The 18,178-nt window shown below is 39.0% G+C and overlaps 1 protein-coding gene across 2 annotated transcripts in view; it reads right to left on the bottom strand.

Annotated features, from left to right (window-relative positions):
- The window catches only part of LOC118817770 (voltage-dependent calcium channel subunit alpha-2/delta-1), a 130,514-nt gene extending 115,821 nt beyond the window's left edge, over positions 1–14,693 (bottom strand). Inside the window, exons 1-2 of one of the 2 annotated variants that reach the window (XM_036584684.1) lie at positions 14,238–14,693; positions 867–948 (exon numbers count right to left, since the gene is read on the bottom strand). In XM_036584684.1, the coding sequence (XP_036440577.1) occupies positions 867–948; positions 14,238–14,326 (171 nt within the window). In that variant the 5' untranslated portion in view covers positions 14,327–14,693. The remainder of the gene's footprint in view (positions 1–866; positions 949–14,237) is intronic. The other variant, XM_036584683.1, reaches the window with a different exon arrangement.
- Positions 14,694–18,178: the final 3,485 nt, after the last annotated feature.

Raw genomic sequence — 18,178 nt, 5'->3', positions numbered from 1 at the left:
ATGTAAATTTTTATTTTATTTATTTTTTTCAAGCTCCCCTCAAATTAACAGAAAATGTGTTTTTTGATCATACACATATTGCTACATGCTTACGATTTACTGCCGAAAGCCAAAAATCTTAGATGCTCTTTGTATTATTTTATAAAAATAATTTTTACAGAGCAGATCACTGAAGAGACGCCATCTGTTTATAGTTTATAGCCCAGATATGTGGAAAAATGGGTCGACTTTCAGTAGACAAAAAAAAATTGTGAGTTCAGCTTCTTTTTTTTTATAAGGGCATATTACATTACCCATCTGTTTGACTGGAAAGAAGAGAGTTACAGCTCTCATACGACACCCACCTTTTGAATGTAGCTTATGAAAAATGAAAGTTATGAAGAATATGACAAAGTGTGTTTTGAAACCACCAGTGGTCCCAAGGAGTTGAAAAGGCTAGACTACTATGGGTTAAATGTACTGGGGAGAATTTTCCAAAAGCTCTGTAGTTTTAATAGCACTGTAAGGCTGTACAGACAAAGACATGTTACTGCGTGAACATGTCTAAGACCATCTTAAGACTACAGTGCATCTGAGGAAGCAAAAGGATTTTCTGCCAGTGCAAATTTGTCTTCAGGACCAGGCTGGCAACTGATTCAGTTTACTGCTTATATCTAACATCACAGGCAGCAAGTGTGTTAAAGTTTTAAACCGTCTCGCGCCGGCGCTGAAAATTTCACTACTTTCAGACACATTTCAGAGCTGTAACGTGAGGTTAGGGCTCAAGCTTCAAACATGTGTGTGTGTGTATGTGTGTGTGTGTGTGTGTGTGTGTGTGTGTGTGTGTGTAATGAGTGCTGTGGTTTGATATTTAATTGGTTTCAAACCTGTGCTAGACTCCTTCCCGCGCTGGCCGTGTCTGCCAGAGTGACCAGTTCCTGCTGCATCTGATCCACCCATTCCTTTATCCTGCACAGAAAGAGAGTAATGTGAAGATATATACACAAACAAAGACTTAAATACATGTAGAGGAGGGCAATTTGACAATATTTTATTGTTATCTTGAGAAATTATGTCACAATATGCTTTACTGAGCATATCATGGATATCGTCACTACTTCAAGAACACTAAACAACTGCTTGATTAGAAAGGGAGCATAAATAATCCTTTATAACTGGATTCACTGTGCCACAGTATGTAACATGTTGAAGAAAAATCATTTATACTTTTTGATAGTAGTTTTAAAACACAAATATTGTGATTTATATGATGTATTGTGAAAATGTCTTCAAGTGCTGTGAAATATTTTTTGCCATGTCACCCACCCCTACATACATAACCTCTCAAAAATTTGGGGACAAACAGCTTTTCAAAATATGTTTTAATATAAGGGAGTGTGTTTAATGCAAACTCTTAACTTATTAAATACATTACATATATAAATATGTATGCAATATTTGTGCTACTTTGAGAATAATGTAAAGCACTTTCATCCTCTTGTTGTGATGTCAACACTCATCATCACTCAAACCTTTCAGGTGTTTACACCAACTTTTAGGCCCAAAGATCTTCAGTGCAATTTTAACAACAGCTTGGTAAAAAAAAAATATTTAAAACCTTCCCCTCATAGTGAGAGACGCTGTGGTGAACATGAAGTGTTGCAAAAGTATACTAGCAAATAGCTGTGTGTCTAGAAATAACTGAAGTTTGGGTGGAAAACCACACTTAAAGCTTCACCTGCTGCTTCTATAACATTCTACAAATTTCTATCACTATTTTCTATTTCTGGTGACAAAGTTTTCTCACCCAACCAGCTGCCCATCACCTCCCTGTTCCTCACTCCTATCTCTTGGTCCTACACTCTAGGACTACACAAAGATTTTTTTGCAAGAGAAGATCCACTTTTGGCTCCCTAAAAAAACTTTTAAAGGATGGAGAAACATTTTGTAAAAGAAATGTGTGAGTGAGAAGAACATCTAGCAAAGTTTAAAGAACTATCACATAATTTAAAGGTTCTAAGAAGATCCCTTAAATTGATACAGAACCTTTACATAAAGGTTCTTTAAACCTTTAAAAGGTGATTCACACACACACACACACACACACACACACACACACACACACACACACACACACACACACACATATATCTCTTTATCAAACATGAAAATTCAGGGAACTGATGTGGTTCTTCTATGGCAAGAAGCCTTTGTGGTACTTTTATTTCTAAGACTCTGCCTCGGTTTATGAAGGGGGGGTCCGGCCTTGTGGCTTGAAGCAGAAGCCACCCACAAGTCCATTGTTCTTAGAGTGGTCTTTTCTCCTACAGTCCCTGACGCAATCTCTTCTCACACTACAACCAGTGTTGAGGGACAACATGGTACAAAGTAACACGTTACAGTAATATGATTACTTTTCCGTGTAGTAAGGTAGTATAAGTTGTAGTACAAATTCTTGTGATCACTTTACAGTTACTGACTTAATAAGAATTTCAAGACTTGTGTTACTCATATGTTTCTAGAGCAATTACGTGTGATGGTTTTAAATTGTACATTTTCTGTACATATAAATATCATGTGTTTGTCTTTGAATGTAATTTGCATGCACATGTACATGCACTACCTGTGATGGCTGACTGCACAACACAAGCATGGGAAGTGCTGTAAAGTTGGTGAAAAATCTGTCGAGATGTTTAATCATGCTAATGTGAAACTACTGGGTGAAAATCCCAGTGGTGAAGAAGAGAAAAACCCAACCTCACCTAAACAGACCAGACTTAATTTTCATTCAGGAATAGCCCTGTGAGCTTTACATTTAACTCAAACGTTTTATTTTAACACAACTGTTTCTACTGATGAATATTTAAACAGCATCAGTCATTCATAATGTAAGTCAGCATAACTGGCTGTCTTGTTCAAAGGCAAGGATTGTGGTGATTTCTTTATATACAAACTACCGAAAGGACCACTGTTTTTATTTTCCTTGTCCTTTCTAGTTCTACAAATCTGTCTAGATTTGAGAAAGTAACGTAGAAGGAAATAAATATGATAAATATAACAATATTATGGCTGTATGGTTAATTGTTTTTAAATTGAAATTGTAATTTGAACGAGTGAAATTTTCAAATTGCAAGGGCTGAAATATCTGACATTATTCAACACTGCCTTAACAAAGGAAATTCAACCTCATAAGGTAGGGCAGCGTTCAAGCCACAAGTCATACACAAAAAAATGCATGCGCTGGTCATCTTGGTGAATAATCGCACTTAAATTCCAATCTCAATATTGGTCAGGAAAATCGTAATTAGGATATTTCCTCAAATCGTTCAGCCCCAGGCAAGGTCAAACTTTTGATGGGCAGGATATATATGAAATGTTTCATTCCATAATGCTGCACACTCATTTGTAACAAGTGACCTTTAAAGCGTTTAGGAATGGAATTCCTCTTATACAGAAGTAGTGAGAAAAGACACCGCACATTCAGTCCGAATGAGAACAGCAGCAGCTGGGTCTCACAGCCTTGGACAGCGAGTGGCAAGACTGGGATCAAACCTGATTATGGCTCATCCCTGTACTTTGCTGCACTCAGGAGGAGGAGGTCAAAACATTGCTCCTTCAACCAAGCACAGGCATTGACTCCACGTAGAAAGGAGCGTGTATGTCCCTCTTACTCTCTCTCACACACACACGCTCTGTTTGCTTGCTTGATGTATTTGCAGCGATGGACCAAATGGCTGTTGTTCACATCAAAGTGCTAAAGAGGCAAAAGTTCAGCAGCCCCATTCAGACACCTCAGATTGGCTCTGCGCTGTCTAGGGAGGCCAAGACCTCGCAATGCTCAGCAGAATAACAATCACACACACACTCACACACACACACGGGTTGTGTTCAAAATATTAATATGGCAATGAATGAAAAGTTCTTGATGATGCGTGTACAGATTACTGAATCTGTTTAGTCCAACATGGGTAGATTACTGACTTTAGCCTTCATGACCCTTTTTCTTTTTTATTTGCCTTTATGTTGCCCAGTATATTACAAAGGCACTCAAACTTTGTGAGAAGTATTTTCATTATGTGCAGAATGCTCTGGACCAGCTAATCTGATATCTTTGTTACAAAAAGTTACATTTTTTCCATGTGCATCCAATCTCAGTTGAAAGAAGGAGGGGTTTCAGCCATGCTCCTCCCCTCAAACTTCAGTTATAACTACATTATATACACTGTATGTCCCAGCATATCCAAATACCTGCTCTTTTCTCACTTCTGCACTGAAAACAGTGATGCACTGAATTTACTTAAATATGAACATCATTTCCACCTTTAAAAAATATATCACCACAATTGTAAACTGCAGACAAGACTGTTGGTGTATATTTTATTCACATGGAAATGGATAATTTTAAGTTGAATAAATTCAACATAGGCTACTACTATGTCAAAATGAAGGGTATTAATAGGGAATCGCAGTGACATCCTCTACTCTTCTGAGAAGGATATACACTAAATGGTGGAACATTGCTGTAAGGGTTTGATTGTAGCCACAAGAGCACTGGAGAGGTCAAATACTGATGTTCTGGATCATAAATGTCACTCCAACTCATCCCACAGGTATTCAGTTGTGCTCTATCACTCAAGAGAACCCAGTTCCACTGCTCCACAGCCCTATACTGGGGGCTTTGTCTTTCTCTAGCTGACGGTTGGCATAAGCTTGTGTCTGGTTGCTCGAGGGCATCCCATTCTACTGGCAATGGAGATTATTTAAGCTGATTAAACAATTATTAGTTATTATTATTATTTCATATGAATAATTGAACATCTAAATATTAGTTTAACCTTTTTTTTTAGTACAAAACAAAAAAAAACAAGACAATTTCAAAACATGACACAGCAACATGGCCATCCTATTTACACATCTCAGATGTTTCAAAACAGCAACGTGAAAAAGCATGTTTTAAGTCTTGACAAAGCCCACCTAATGTTCAGCTCATGAATGCCTTGAACTGACAATACACCCACAACACACTCTGCGTGAACATTCAACAGGATGCTCACACCACAGAATGGAGGATTTTTGTTTTGCTTTTTGTAAAAGCTTCTTTCAAAGAAAAAAAAAAAAACAGGAAAAACACTCCAAGCTTTCCAACACAAGCTAATGGCACCCTTCAGCACTTCCCTCATTCTCGAAAGCCAGGAAGAGAGACAGAAGAGTGATGAATGGCAGAGTTCAAAGAAAAGGTGTGAATCCGTCTCCTGTGGAGCACACTCAGCAGCCCCATCATCTCCTCAGCGCTCCTCAGGAAATAGAAGCTCCAAAGCACCACACCAGCTCACTGACTGACTGCTAATGGAGGGCAACTCACCAGTGCTTCATAATAAACAGCGCTGGATTGCTCAGTGGGCGCTTATCCAGCCCATGTTGTGCCTGTTTGCACTGTGGGAGAGCTTTATTTGACAGCAAGCATCTGATATCCCACAAAATATTTCAACATCTAACGGACAGAAGGATGTTATGCATTATGCCATACGTTTTCAAGTGGGAGTGGCCAGTGTATCAATTGGTTGGTAACCAAGTCACCAAAATCTCCATCAATATGGCCATCAATATGGTCATTTCTGAGGATTTTAGTGGTTTGATGGTCTTATGCCAGCTGTGACCAATTTTTACCTTTACTATAGCAATACAGGCTGAACAGACAGCAGCCAATAAAAGTGCTAAGAATACTGTTCCACTCCAACAACAATACAGCTATTATTTAAGATTTTGTGAATGCCTGCAGTTTATTTGAGTTTTTAAAAATTGACTATTAGGAAAGCAATCATAAATTTAATTGCTCAATGGTAGATTTTTTGGGCTGAATTGTTAGATTATTGGTCTTTTTTGTAACAGGCACCAAAAAACAGTTACATCATTACTTGACCTCTTCACCTGCAGCTCACACTAAGCAAGCTAAATAAACACACTGCACTGTTAGAAATAACAGTTCTGTGCAGGTACACTTTTCATTTCTCAAGGTACAAATGATGTCAATGTTTCCTTCAAGGTACAACAGTGGTTTTAGGGTCCAACTGTGTACCTTAAATATGTTCTATCGAGTGGAAAAGTATATATTTGTATCTTTTAATGTTTAAAAACAAAAGAATAAAATTAAAAGCCTGGAGACGAGACGGGGTGTGTGGAGTCAATACAACTTAGAAAATATAATTTCATTGCATTATGTTACAATTATGTTCCCTGACTACAGGTACTGAGATGTACCCTTGAGGATACCACCCCAGCAACAAGAGGGGTACTGCCCCAGTGACAGTTTCATACCTTTATTTCTGTCAGTGTGATATACAACACAGTCCTAACACATATATGGAAGTGTCAATCATTTGTGGCAATTCACTGCACCTGACAATAATATCAATCAGTAATGCAATGTTTAAAACTACTTTGAACCCTTTCATGCATAAATTATATGAACAGTTACAGAACTACACCATATGTGGACACAATGAATGAAAGGGTTGACCGTATAAAATTATTGGTGTTATTGGTTAATAAGTATCGGTAATGAAATGTTCATATTGGTTGGACCCTTTTTGAAAGTTCTAGTTATTTCTACAGTGTCTAATATTTCTATAGTCTCTGCCCATGCTGCACTGATATAATTAGAGCATTATCTGGACACAGTGTCTGAAATGTTCTAATGCAATCTGGGCTGTTTTTGCGAGTCTGCTGAAAGAGTCTGCTAATAATCGAACTCTGCATTAATGGCCAATTTCTCTCTTTATTCCTCTTCATTAGAAAAGCAGCCCATGGTTTGATGTTCTGAGTTTAAAGGGGAAAAAAGAACTCATTACTAACATTAACTGTGGGCATGTTCGGGCTTCGGAAGGCGAAAACTGTTTTATTCACGCAGACACACTCCAAGGACTTCAGCTGCCTCTGACCCATATATCACCTACACTCTTAAAAAAAAAGGGTCTTTAGTTAAGAAAATGGTTCTATATAGAACCTTGAACACTCAAGGAACCATGTGCATGATTAAAGATTTCTTTGCATCATGAAAAGGCTCTTCAGATTGATGGAGAATGTGTTGTATGCAGTTTTATACAGAACCTTTTTGAAAAGGGTTCTGTATAGCACCAAAAAGGATTCTTATATTGTTACAATGTCAATCTTGTAACCGTAGAAGAAACATTTTTGGTGCTAATTAGAACTCTTTTCAAAGAGGTTCTATACAGAGTAGCGCTGTCACCTCACAGCAAGAAGGCCCTGGGTTCGATTCCCCGGCTGGGCGACCAGGGTCCTTTCTGTGTGGAGTTTGTATGTTCTCCCTGTGTCTGCGTGGGTTTCCTCCGGGTTCTCCGGTTTCCTCCCACAGTCCAAAGACATGTGGTCAGGCTAGTTGGACATGCTAAATTGCCCCTAGGTGTGAGTGTGTGTGTGAATGTACATGTCTGACTGTCTGCCCTGCGATGGACTGGTGACCTGTCCAGGGTGTATCCTGCCTTCCACCCAGTGACTGCTGGGATAGGCTCCAGCTCCCCCCGTGACCCAGAAGGATAAACGGCTTAGAAGATGTGTTCTATATAGAACCATTTACAACATGTTCTATATCAACCTGAAGAACATTCTCACGATGCAAAGAACTCTTTAGTCATGCAAAGGGTTTGAGTGTTCAAGGTTCTATACAGAACCATTTTCTTTACTTAAGAACCCTTGAAGAACCATCTTTTTTAAGTGTGTACAAAACTGCCCCACACACTCTCCCAAACTGTCCATCTGAAACAAAAAACACTTCAAATTGAAGTCTTTACTGGGTCTGTGTGTGTGTGTGCATGTTTATCATAAATCAGTCTCCTAATAATTCTACACGGGATAAATGCAGTACTCCATCACAGAACAAGGCCACAGTGGTTTTGAAGAAAAGCCTTTTATGCTCAGAATTCATCAATGACCATAATGAGTTTAATCCAGTGAACATGAAGTTTCATTCACATACACTTTCAGGTCCATTCAGCATTCTGACTTTCCCTGAGCTCCTCTATAATAAGCCATTTAATCCCTTTACAGCATGAGGATTACAGCTCAGCTGAGCAGGGAGGAGAAGAGTGACTCCAGCCTTTTTTCCTTAGGAAAAACATCTCTAAGCACTAGATTAAAACAGCAAAACTACCATTGCAGTTGCTGCTGAGGCACATAAAAATGCTCACGTAAGCAGATTCGGATAAACTGTGTTAATTTTATTTATGAAAACAGGCCGAACATGGTATATCACTGTAAACAGCCTCGTGAGAACATGTCTAGGTGAAGTTACTGTTTGTGATGAACCTGCTAATGGATATCAGTAAACACACAGCAGTCCACAACAAGATAAACAAAAGAAGACACAACAGACTTCGGTAAAGAATGTGCGTGCGCATATAGACACTTCTAATGCCTCCAGGAACCAAAGGCTGCATCCCGATGAAGGGAAACAGAATGACAGCATCCACCTACGTCTATCTAAAGATACAGCCCGAGCCGTCAATCATGGAGACTATATACCCTCGGCTCAAAACTCATCCCTCCTCTGTCTCAATCAGTGTAGCCTGATCACCAGCTTCTGTAACAAATCTGGCATGAAACAGCAGAAACCTATACTTACAAGCATGAAAAATTATTATATTTAATACTTATTGGGAAAACTACATCCCATTACATCACAAAGTGGATTCTATCACTACTTAAAGGGCCCATATACTACATTTTTCTTCTTGAGGTTTTATGTACCAAAACTGGTCATAATTAATTTTTACATGACCATTTTCCAAACTGTCTTTATCCCTTACAATTAAACAGGCTTTTTTTATTACTGTACCGCTAAGACTGATATGTGTTAAAAGTGCTCTGTTCTGTCGGAGCAAAACCTCACGTCTCAGTTTTTGACATAATTTGAAAGAACCTCTTGCCTTTACATTGTGTGCAAATTTCATGATGAAAGAAATGGCCCCAAATTACCTGGAAAAACTGGTTTTATTGACTTACATTAAAAGTAGAGTATGTTTTTTCCTTCTGTAAAGTTACCATTTTGGAGATACAAGGTTTTGCTCCAACAGCAGCGATATATAATAAGCAAGGGAAATTCAGATTTCCATCATACGTACCCTTGAAAGAACACTAACCTACCATGCTTTATTATGAACATAATTAGGCTTTTTTAACTGGATTTAGTGCAGTATGTGAAATATTGAATAAATATAATTGTTTTTGCTAGCATTTTTAAATGCAGCTGGTTCTATTCTATTAACCTTAGAAAAAGAAATATGGTGATGCATATCGTGTGCTCTGAAAATGTCTTTAAGTGCTGTGATGTCATGTTGTTAGCTGTGTGTTTCTTCCTGTGGTAGTAGCGTCTTAGTAGTTGCTCATCTTAAGTGAAGTGCTTCAATTAGAAATAGCTAATTTTAAAGCTTTTTTATACACTCAAGACTTCAGTATCCGTATTGGAAAAGTAGACACAGATGGAAAAGAAAAAATGGTATCATGCCTTTTCAAACAATTTGTTTAGCACACTTTATCAAAAGTTCAATGCTTTTTCAATACTGTTCTATGGTAAACAATTCAATACTCTAGCATTCAATATAGACGTGCACGATATTGGAATCATATCGGTATCTGCAGATTTTTGCTTTAAAACAATATTAGCATGGTTTATAGGTATTTGTGTTTGACTGATGCTTCAAACTGATATATGATGATGTATTTATTGTACTCCAGAAAAGCAGAACGTTTAGGCGACACTAAACTAATATGTTAAAATGTCTGTATATTATTCATTTTACACTTCTATTTTAAGTACCCTGCTGAAAAAAGCATAGAACCTTTAGGATTTAATACTGATGGTTCTAACAGTCTATTTTTTCAGCAGGGTAATCCATTACAAATGACTAATTACTTCAAACTGTAATGGGATTACATTACTCATTACTCATTACTCATTACTTCAAACTGTAATGGGATTACATTACTCATTACTTCATGTAAAAGTAATCTACCACTCATCTTTACCTCTATCTTGCTTTAAAGCCCATCCACAACTGCAAAAACTGAACAGCACAGGGGAAAAAACTCAACAGTCCTTTCACTAAATTATTTAGAAAGAAACAGCCAATCACAGTGAGCATCCCTGTCTTTCGACAAGACACCACTGGTTATGCTGCTTAAAATTATAAACAGCTGATGCTTTTTGAAACAGGAGAAATTATCCAGTGAAAACGGTCTAAAAACAGCTGCCTCAGAATATAACTTTTATAAATAAAATGTAAAAAAAGCTTACAGAGCTGTTACTAAATGAAAAGTGTGGCCTGTTTAGGTGAGAATGTGAGCTCAGTCTTCTTCAGCATGGGGATCTTTATCCATCACTTTCATATCTGCTTCGACAGACTGTTCACTGAGTTCGCGGCTCCTCTCGTGCTCACACTGCGCTGCTCACATTCACTATTTAAGTAGTGCAGTCAGCTGTTGCAGGCAACACATGCATGTGCATATTACATGCAAAGACATACACACATAATAAAGAGCGGAAATTTAGAGATTTAACTGCATCGCACTTTATTAATATTGTTCTATTAGAGACAAATAAGTAATGCAAATAACTAAATTCTTATCATATCACGGAGAACCAAATTTGACGTCATATTCAAACATTGGTAAAGTTTCAAAATGTACCATTCACTTCCAAGTCCATACAGTCCATATATGGAAACTAAGCTGCAAAAACAGCAAGTTTTGAATTCACCGTTTCTGTGATGTCATGGGAACCAACACATTTACATCTATCCACCTATTCAGCCTACAGCAGTTTAGCCACATCCATTCCCACTGAATTTCTAAGCAGTGTTTCAGCTCTGAATGTTTTTTGAATGAGGCACAATACAAAGCAACCAATCAGAACAGAGCTCATTTATCTTATAATGGCCTTGAAGGCTCTGTACCAAAAACAGCCTGTTTAATTTTAAGGAATAAACAGAGGTTGGAAAATGGTCATGTGAAAATGATTTATGACTATTTTTGGCATATAAAACCACACAAATGTTACAAGTGGACCTCAAGGGAAAAATAAGGTACAAGAAAAATGTAGGATATAAGCTCTTTAAGTGAGTAACTGTAATGTGTTTACAAGCACTTAAACTGTAATGTGTTACACTGCACTGTTACGGGAAAAAGTAATGTGTTACTTTGTACTGCATTAACCCCAACACTACAAACAACAGCAGCAACAATTGAGGAGTTTGACTTGGCACTTAGTTTCATGCGGAATCACAGACAGTAACAGATTCTGGCCCAAATGATGATGTGTCATGACTCTGTGAGGGTTGTGTTTGACCAAATCAATGGTCTGCACTATTTCTACCTCAACCCCTATGTTCCGGGTTAATACACTCGGTACCCCAGCAAGATGAGCCAGCAAATTCAACATGTTTACTCAGGTATGCTACGGATCACTTGACAGTGGAAATGATGACAAATGTGATCGCAGATTTGTTACTGTAACTGTGCGATCACCCAACAACAGGTTTAACCACTTGAGAGCTCCTTTAAATGGACAGTGCCCAGCAGCAGCCCCTAAGTTTATTACACACTTCTATAACCTAAGCCTAAGCTCAGCCAGTTTGCTTTGAACTCAATGTAGTTACTGAATTTTTGAGGGATTAACCCCTTTTTTATTTAAACAAGCAGTTGGTCAGTGTTGTGTAAGCACTGATAGCACACACAATAGCTCAGAAAAGTTTATCATGCCAAATAATTTTATTAAAATCGTCATATCACCCGTCCTTAAGGTCTTTGTGCATTTTTTGTCTCCGTCCAGGTGGGACGTGCAGTGTTTTTGTTGTAATAAGTGGGCTGTGGATGAGCATGTCCTAGTTGAGTGTGTGTGTCTATGGCTGGGAGAGTGTGAAGCTGGATTCCCTGGCAGGCCTGTTCATCAGGGGAATAATTACCTGCTCCAGCCCGGGGCCTCCCTCAGGAGTGCCGCTCTCATCTCACCTCAACACTAATAATAGATCATTACAGAGCCAGCGTCTGCACCAACAGCAGCACCTGCAACAAGCAGGACTAACAACAATGTGCGCTTCTGACCTGAGAGACACACAGTGAAAAAGACACACATAAATACACACAAGATCATGGCCACTAATTACCTCTCATCAGACTGGTTGATGAAGGCAGATTAAACCAAACACTGCACCAAAGCCATGGTTCAAGCCTTGATTGTGCGCTTGTTTATGTTCTTCTTTTTTTTGGACTCAACCCTGTTATACAGGCCCAGTCAAATTCCATTTACTCTATGTGTCCAAAAGTATCCAGACACTCATTCAAGGTAGCTAAGGTGCACCCATTGCTGAAACAAGTGCTTAACTTTGCACATTCATCTTGTGTAATCTCCATAGAAAAGCAGTGCCAATAGACTGGGCCCAATGCCAAGTGTGAGCCACAGGGGTAAGCCCCCCAGTACTTGGCTGTGCTCTGGAGTGATGGGGCACTGTCCACTACATCTTGGGACGAGTTGGAATGGCATCTGCGACCCAGAAATAATCATCCAACATCTGTAGCTGACCTCACCAATGCTCTTTAGGCTGAAGGCAATCAAGTCGTCACATCAATGTTCCAAGATCTAGTGTAAAGCCCTCCCAGGAGAGTAGAGGCTGTTACTGCAGTAAAGGGGGACAAAGTCCCTTTAACACCTTTGATTTCAAAGGAAATGATTGATAAGCAGATGCCTACAAACTTTTGGTCAAATAGTGTATATGAGAAATCTTCTAAATGTACCACACATTCTGTCCTTCATTTATCAATTCACTCTCTCTTTCACTCTCACTCTGAGCCATACATGAGCCATACAACACCCTGAGTAACACCCAGAACAGCTGGACAGGACTTTCACCAAAAACATGGGCAAGAGAGCCAAAGCTAGTTCACTTTTACACACTCCTGCCGCACAACAGCATCTAATAAAGAAAGATGAAAAAATCACTTAAAAACTGCCTTTGTATAAAAGAGAATAAAGCTCAAGACTATGAGGGAAAGATTCATGAAACACTTCTCATGATACCACCACCACCATTATATGGTCAGTGAAGCTTCCAGACACTGGGGCTACAGGGGAACACTACTGATTTTATTTTTTTTTTCAAACTTGCTGCTTAATTAAATTGTGTAAAAATGTAAGTCATTCAGAGTGATTTTGTGTGGAATGCTCTGTTCTACAGAAACTTGCAGAGTCAGAATTGTTCACAGCAGTGGTGATAGGAACCAGACATCAGAAGTGCTTAATGCAGGGGTGCACAACTCCAGTGCTGAAGGGCCAGTGTCCAGCACAGTTTGAAAGCTCCTCTATTCAAACACACCCACTAAACATATCTGGCAGTTAACAGATAGGATGAATCAGGTTTGTTTGAGCAAGGAAATCAACAAACTGTGCTGGACCAGCCATCCTTGTCAATGCATCCAAAGGCTCAAGCACAGAAAGCTAATGAAATGGTAATGGATATGTTGCCCGATGCTTGAGACACTGTTTGGTGATAGTTTAGAGAGAAGGTTTTGGTCTAAAACATATTTTTAAAAGCCTTGCAATCCAGATATATATGTGCAGGGCATTGTAGGACAAAACAGTCCTGAACGAAAAGTTATTTGTTCCAGATTTACCTCAGTTTTAATTTTATCAAAAACCTGAGTTTTTATACATTATACATATAGTTCACCGCTCATTATTGTATAACAAATAAAATGTGTGTTGTAGACATTGTGACCCCTGGTTGACAGAGGTCCAGAGAGGCCATGAGGTAGTTATAATTTTCTGGACTGTTATCTTACGATCACGATTTAACTGTCTTGTGATCTCAAGATAACAAAAAAAGTTGTTTTCTCGATATCACAACTAACTCCTAAGTTGTGATATCAGGAAAACAACTTTTGTTATCTAGAGATCACGAGAAAATAAGTTGTTATCTCGAGATAACAGTCCAGAAAATGATAACTACCTCATGGTCTCTCTGGACCTCCGTACTGGTTCCTATCACCACCCCTGTCGATAAGTTTCTCTACACTTAACTATTTCACATCAGATCATTATGAATAACTCTGCTGACGTCTCAGCGACTGAATTATGCCAGAAAAAGTGTTGAACAGTTTTCACGGAAGCACAGAAGCACTTTTCCCCGTCAGAGGCGTCGCACTTACACGAGCGTAAATAAAGGCTGCACCAGCAGGATTTCAGTACTCACATGAGCGAGGTTGGAAACTGAGACGGACACGAAGTGGGCAGCGTTGAAAAGACTGTAAAAAGCAGCAGGGTGACGGTGTGGGGGTTCATGGTTGTGGCAGCTGAATGTCGCTGAATCTCCAGCACTTCGGTCCACTGCGCGCTACTTCTGTCTCCAGAGCCGAGGCGTCTGCTGCCCTCCTAGATAATCGGATTAGCCGTCATCAGGCTACAGTGAGCGAGTGCAGGGCGAACCGCGCTACACGCTCATGTTGAACGGCCCGCCGCTTACCGGGACTCAGCACGCACTGTCTGCTCACGGCTTTCCGTCACACACACCGGACCCCAGCTCACACAGCTCACACAGCTCATCCCTCCTTCCCAGTCTGGAGTGGAAGCGATGAGCAGCAGTGTGATCGGAGCAAGTGTGAGGAGTGTGTCCCTCTGTTCCGCCCTCTTATCTCCTCCTCATCTCTATTCCACTCATACACTCACACCTATTGGCTGCCATCTCTCTCTCTCTCTCTCTCTCTCTCTCTCTCTCTCTCTCTCTCTCTCTCTCACTCTTTCTCTCTCTCTCTTTCTCTCTCTGTCTGTTCCTCCAGACTCTAGAATGCTTTATATGCAATTTGATAGGTGATTCAATATTATTATTAAATATAACAAAATATACATAACATCTCTCTCACACACACCCACACAAACATCTCTCTCTCCCCATTTGTTTTTCTTTGTCTCTCTCTCTCTCTCTTTAGTGCTTTCTTTCTCTCATCCCCTCTCTTTTCATTCTTTTGCTGTGCCTTTCACCCCCCCTCTCTCTTTCATTTTTCTCACTCTTTTGTTTCTCTTTTTCATTCTCTCTCATTTCTCTTTTTCATTCTTTCTCTTAGCCTTTTACTCTTTCTCTTTCTCTCTCTCTCTCTCTTGCTCTTTCTCTTCCTTTCTGTCTCCGTCTTTGTCATCTCTATCTTTCTTCCTTCTGCCTTCTTTCTCACTCTTGCTTTATTTTCTGTCCCTCTTCCTCCCCTTCTCTTCTCCCTCTCACTTTCTCTCTTTTTCTCTTATCTTACCCTTTTCTCCTTTTCCTTTATCTTTCACTCTCCTCTTCTTCCACTTTCCCTTTTCTCACTCTTGTGTTATTATCTCTCTCTTTCTCTCCCTTTTTTCTCATCTTTTTCTCTCTCTTGTTTTCCTTTCCCTCATCTTTTGTTGGCTCTCTTTCTCTCCCTCCCTCTCCTTATTTCTCTTTTTCTCTCTCTTTTTTGTTTATCCTTTTCCTTTTTCTCCTCTATCTTCCTTTTCACTCTCTCTCTCTCTCTCTCTCTCTCTCTCTCTCTCTCTCTCTCTCTCTCCTGCTCTACTCAGGAGATGCCATCCAATTACCACACACCTGAAATCAATTATGGATGTGCACTAAACTGTAGTGGGTTACAGTTGTACAATTAAGCAAATACCACCTGTCCATTAAACTGTAATGAAAACACATTGTAAATAGCTTGCCAAATAATTAACCATATAAAAATACACACAAAAAATGTTTACACAAAACCATCAAATCAGCAGTGAAAAACATTTTATCTAACATTTTATGCGAGTGCCTGACAAAATGATATGTGCATATCGCTGCTGTCGGAACAAAACCTCGTGTGTCCAAAATGATAACTTTACAGGAGAAGGAACAAACATGCTTTACTTTTCATGTACGTTAATGATACCAGTCATTTTGGGTCATTTCTTTTAGTGCATTCATCAAGAAATTTGTCCAAAAGGTACTTTCAAATTATGCCAAAAACTGAAAAAAATATACAAGGTTTTGTTCCGACAGCAGCGATATGATTAACAACATATGGTTGTAGGGTAGACCCATTAAAATAATGGATAAATAAGGTAAAAATCCAAACTTTTTCCACAAGAAAGGACCAGAAAGAATTTGGTTAATGTGGTGGCATATGACAATGCTGTGTACATGACGAGTCAGTTTCATAGACAGTTGGACAAAGGCGTACCCGTGGTAGTTGTCCTTAACACATCTTTAGTTCGACACAGAGTAGTCTTCCACTTCTTTACCCCCACTGGAAATGATGGGAGTGTCTTCTCAAATGTCAACAGCTTCTATTATTTGACCACCTCCAAGCACAGTATGAAGCTTTACAGAGATTCAGCGATAATGCCTTCTGTCTCCTTTAGACCACGCTGTTCCTGCAGTGAACTGGGTTTGTTTCACAAAATCAGAATTTTAAAGTTGATCAACTCAATTCTTACTTAGCTGGTCCTGGAGATCTACCACCCTGGAGGGTTTACATCCAACACACCTGGCTCTAATGTTCAGATACATCTGAAGGCCTTTATTACCTGGATCAGGTGTGTTAGATTAGTGTTGAAGCTAAACTGTACAGGGTGGTAGACCTCCAGAACCAGAATTGGGCAGACCTGATGTACAGGGTTAGCTAGATTGCCAGATTTAGGATTTTTTGGTTAGGGTTGGGCACATCCACCATGTACAGGTCTCTAAACATTTAGAATAGCTAAACTATGTAGTTTAATTAGCACTGAGACATAAAATATTAGCCAATACCGTCATTTTGATCTGCAATCCCTTATCACCGGCCTTAACTGCAGTGAGTTTACTGTTACATGGCTTCACAATGTTCAGGTCCAAGAGGAAAACACTCACTGTGGAAAGCCCCTCATTGGAATCATCTGTCTATCTGCTGCCATTGCCGTGGATGTGCTTGCCCACTGTTGGCCAAATACATTCATGTATACATTTCTCCCAATCATGCTAATTTCTTATACTGACAGCATATTTGCACAGCTGCTAATTGGGATTCTAGTCACATGTCCACTGCTCAGATATCACTAGATAATTGCTGGTGCACAGTAAGCTGAAGAAGAGTTACAGTTTACCCTGCAATCTTCACATTTTTTCCTTTATTTCTGATGTCTGTGTTTCTAGAGAGCAGCTGTTCCCATAGTATGTAAACATTTATATTGTATAATGTATACATTTATATTGTATGTTTGCCTAAAGCATCAGCCCCAGTGAAGGATAAGTCCACCACTATGAAGCCTGTCCTCTGGGGCCCTAGGAGTAAAATATAATGATGTGCAGATCAATACTGAATTGTATTGACTGTACTGATACTTTCAATTCTGATGCTTTCTTTTGTGCATTGATCCTTGAGTACAAATACTGATAGCAAGTGTTTTCTTTAGCCAAGCCATTTTAATTTGTTGTTTTGCTGAAAGTGAAACTTTGTATCTTATACTGAATAATATAATCATGATATTAAGTTATTTTAATCAGTTTATATTCTCTTGTTTTTAAATATTTCTTTATATGATCAGGCATTTGCAGGCTTAAATTCCACAAAGTTTTTTCCTTTAGTGTGTACGCAAAGATTTTTAACAGTATTCAGTTTGTTATTAGTACTGGAATACTGGCTTTTGCATGGGATCACAATAAAAACCAGCGGTATTGAGAAGATGGTGAGTTCAATGAGGTTGTTTTTTTTTTTCAAAAACATTTTTACTGCAAGAAAACATCATTTGCATACATCTTATTCTGTGTGTAGAGTGTCCATTTTTTTATATCAATACTAAATACATTATTCTATGTATTAAATCCAGACCTTAAATCCCATTTTCAGTTCTGGATTTTGGATTCTCTGGTAGTTAGGTGAACTATTAATGTAACTGAGTGGCTATCATGATTACAAAATCCAGGGCTAGACACTGGACTCAAGGTCTGGATTTTAAGACCTCTGCTATAGATGTTAGACTTTTGACTTTTATCAGAAATAACATGGAGATAATCAAAAGGGATGGAACTGGGAGAACTGTAGTTTTACATCAGTTTTATCCTTTTCTTTATGGGGGGGATGGCATCCCCTTGAATCCCCTCTACAGCCAAGCTTTGCATATCACCCGCCCCTCGTAAAATGCACATTTCCATTTGTTTGC

Source organism: Colossoma macropomum, unplaced genomic scaffold (assembly GCF_904425465.1).
Source record: "Colossoma macropomum unplaced genomic scaffold, Colossoma_macropomum, whole genome shotgun sequence".
NCBI lineage: Eukaryota > Metazoa > Chordata > Actinopteri > Characiformes > Serrasalmidae > Colossoma > Colossoma macropomum.
This window is presented reverse-complemented; position numbering and strand designations above follow the sequence as displayed.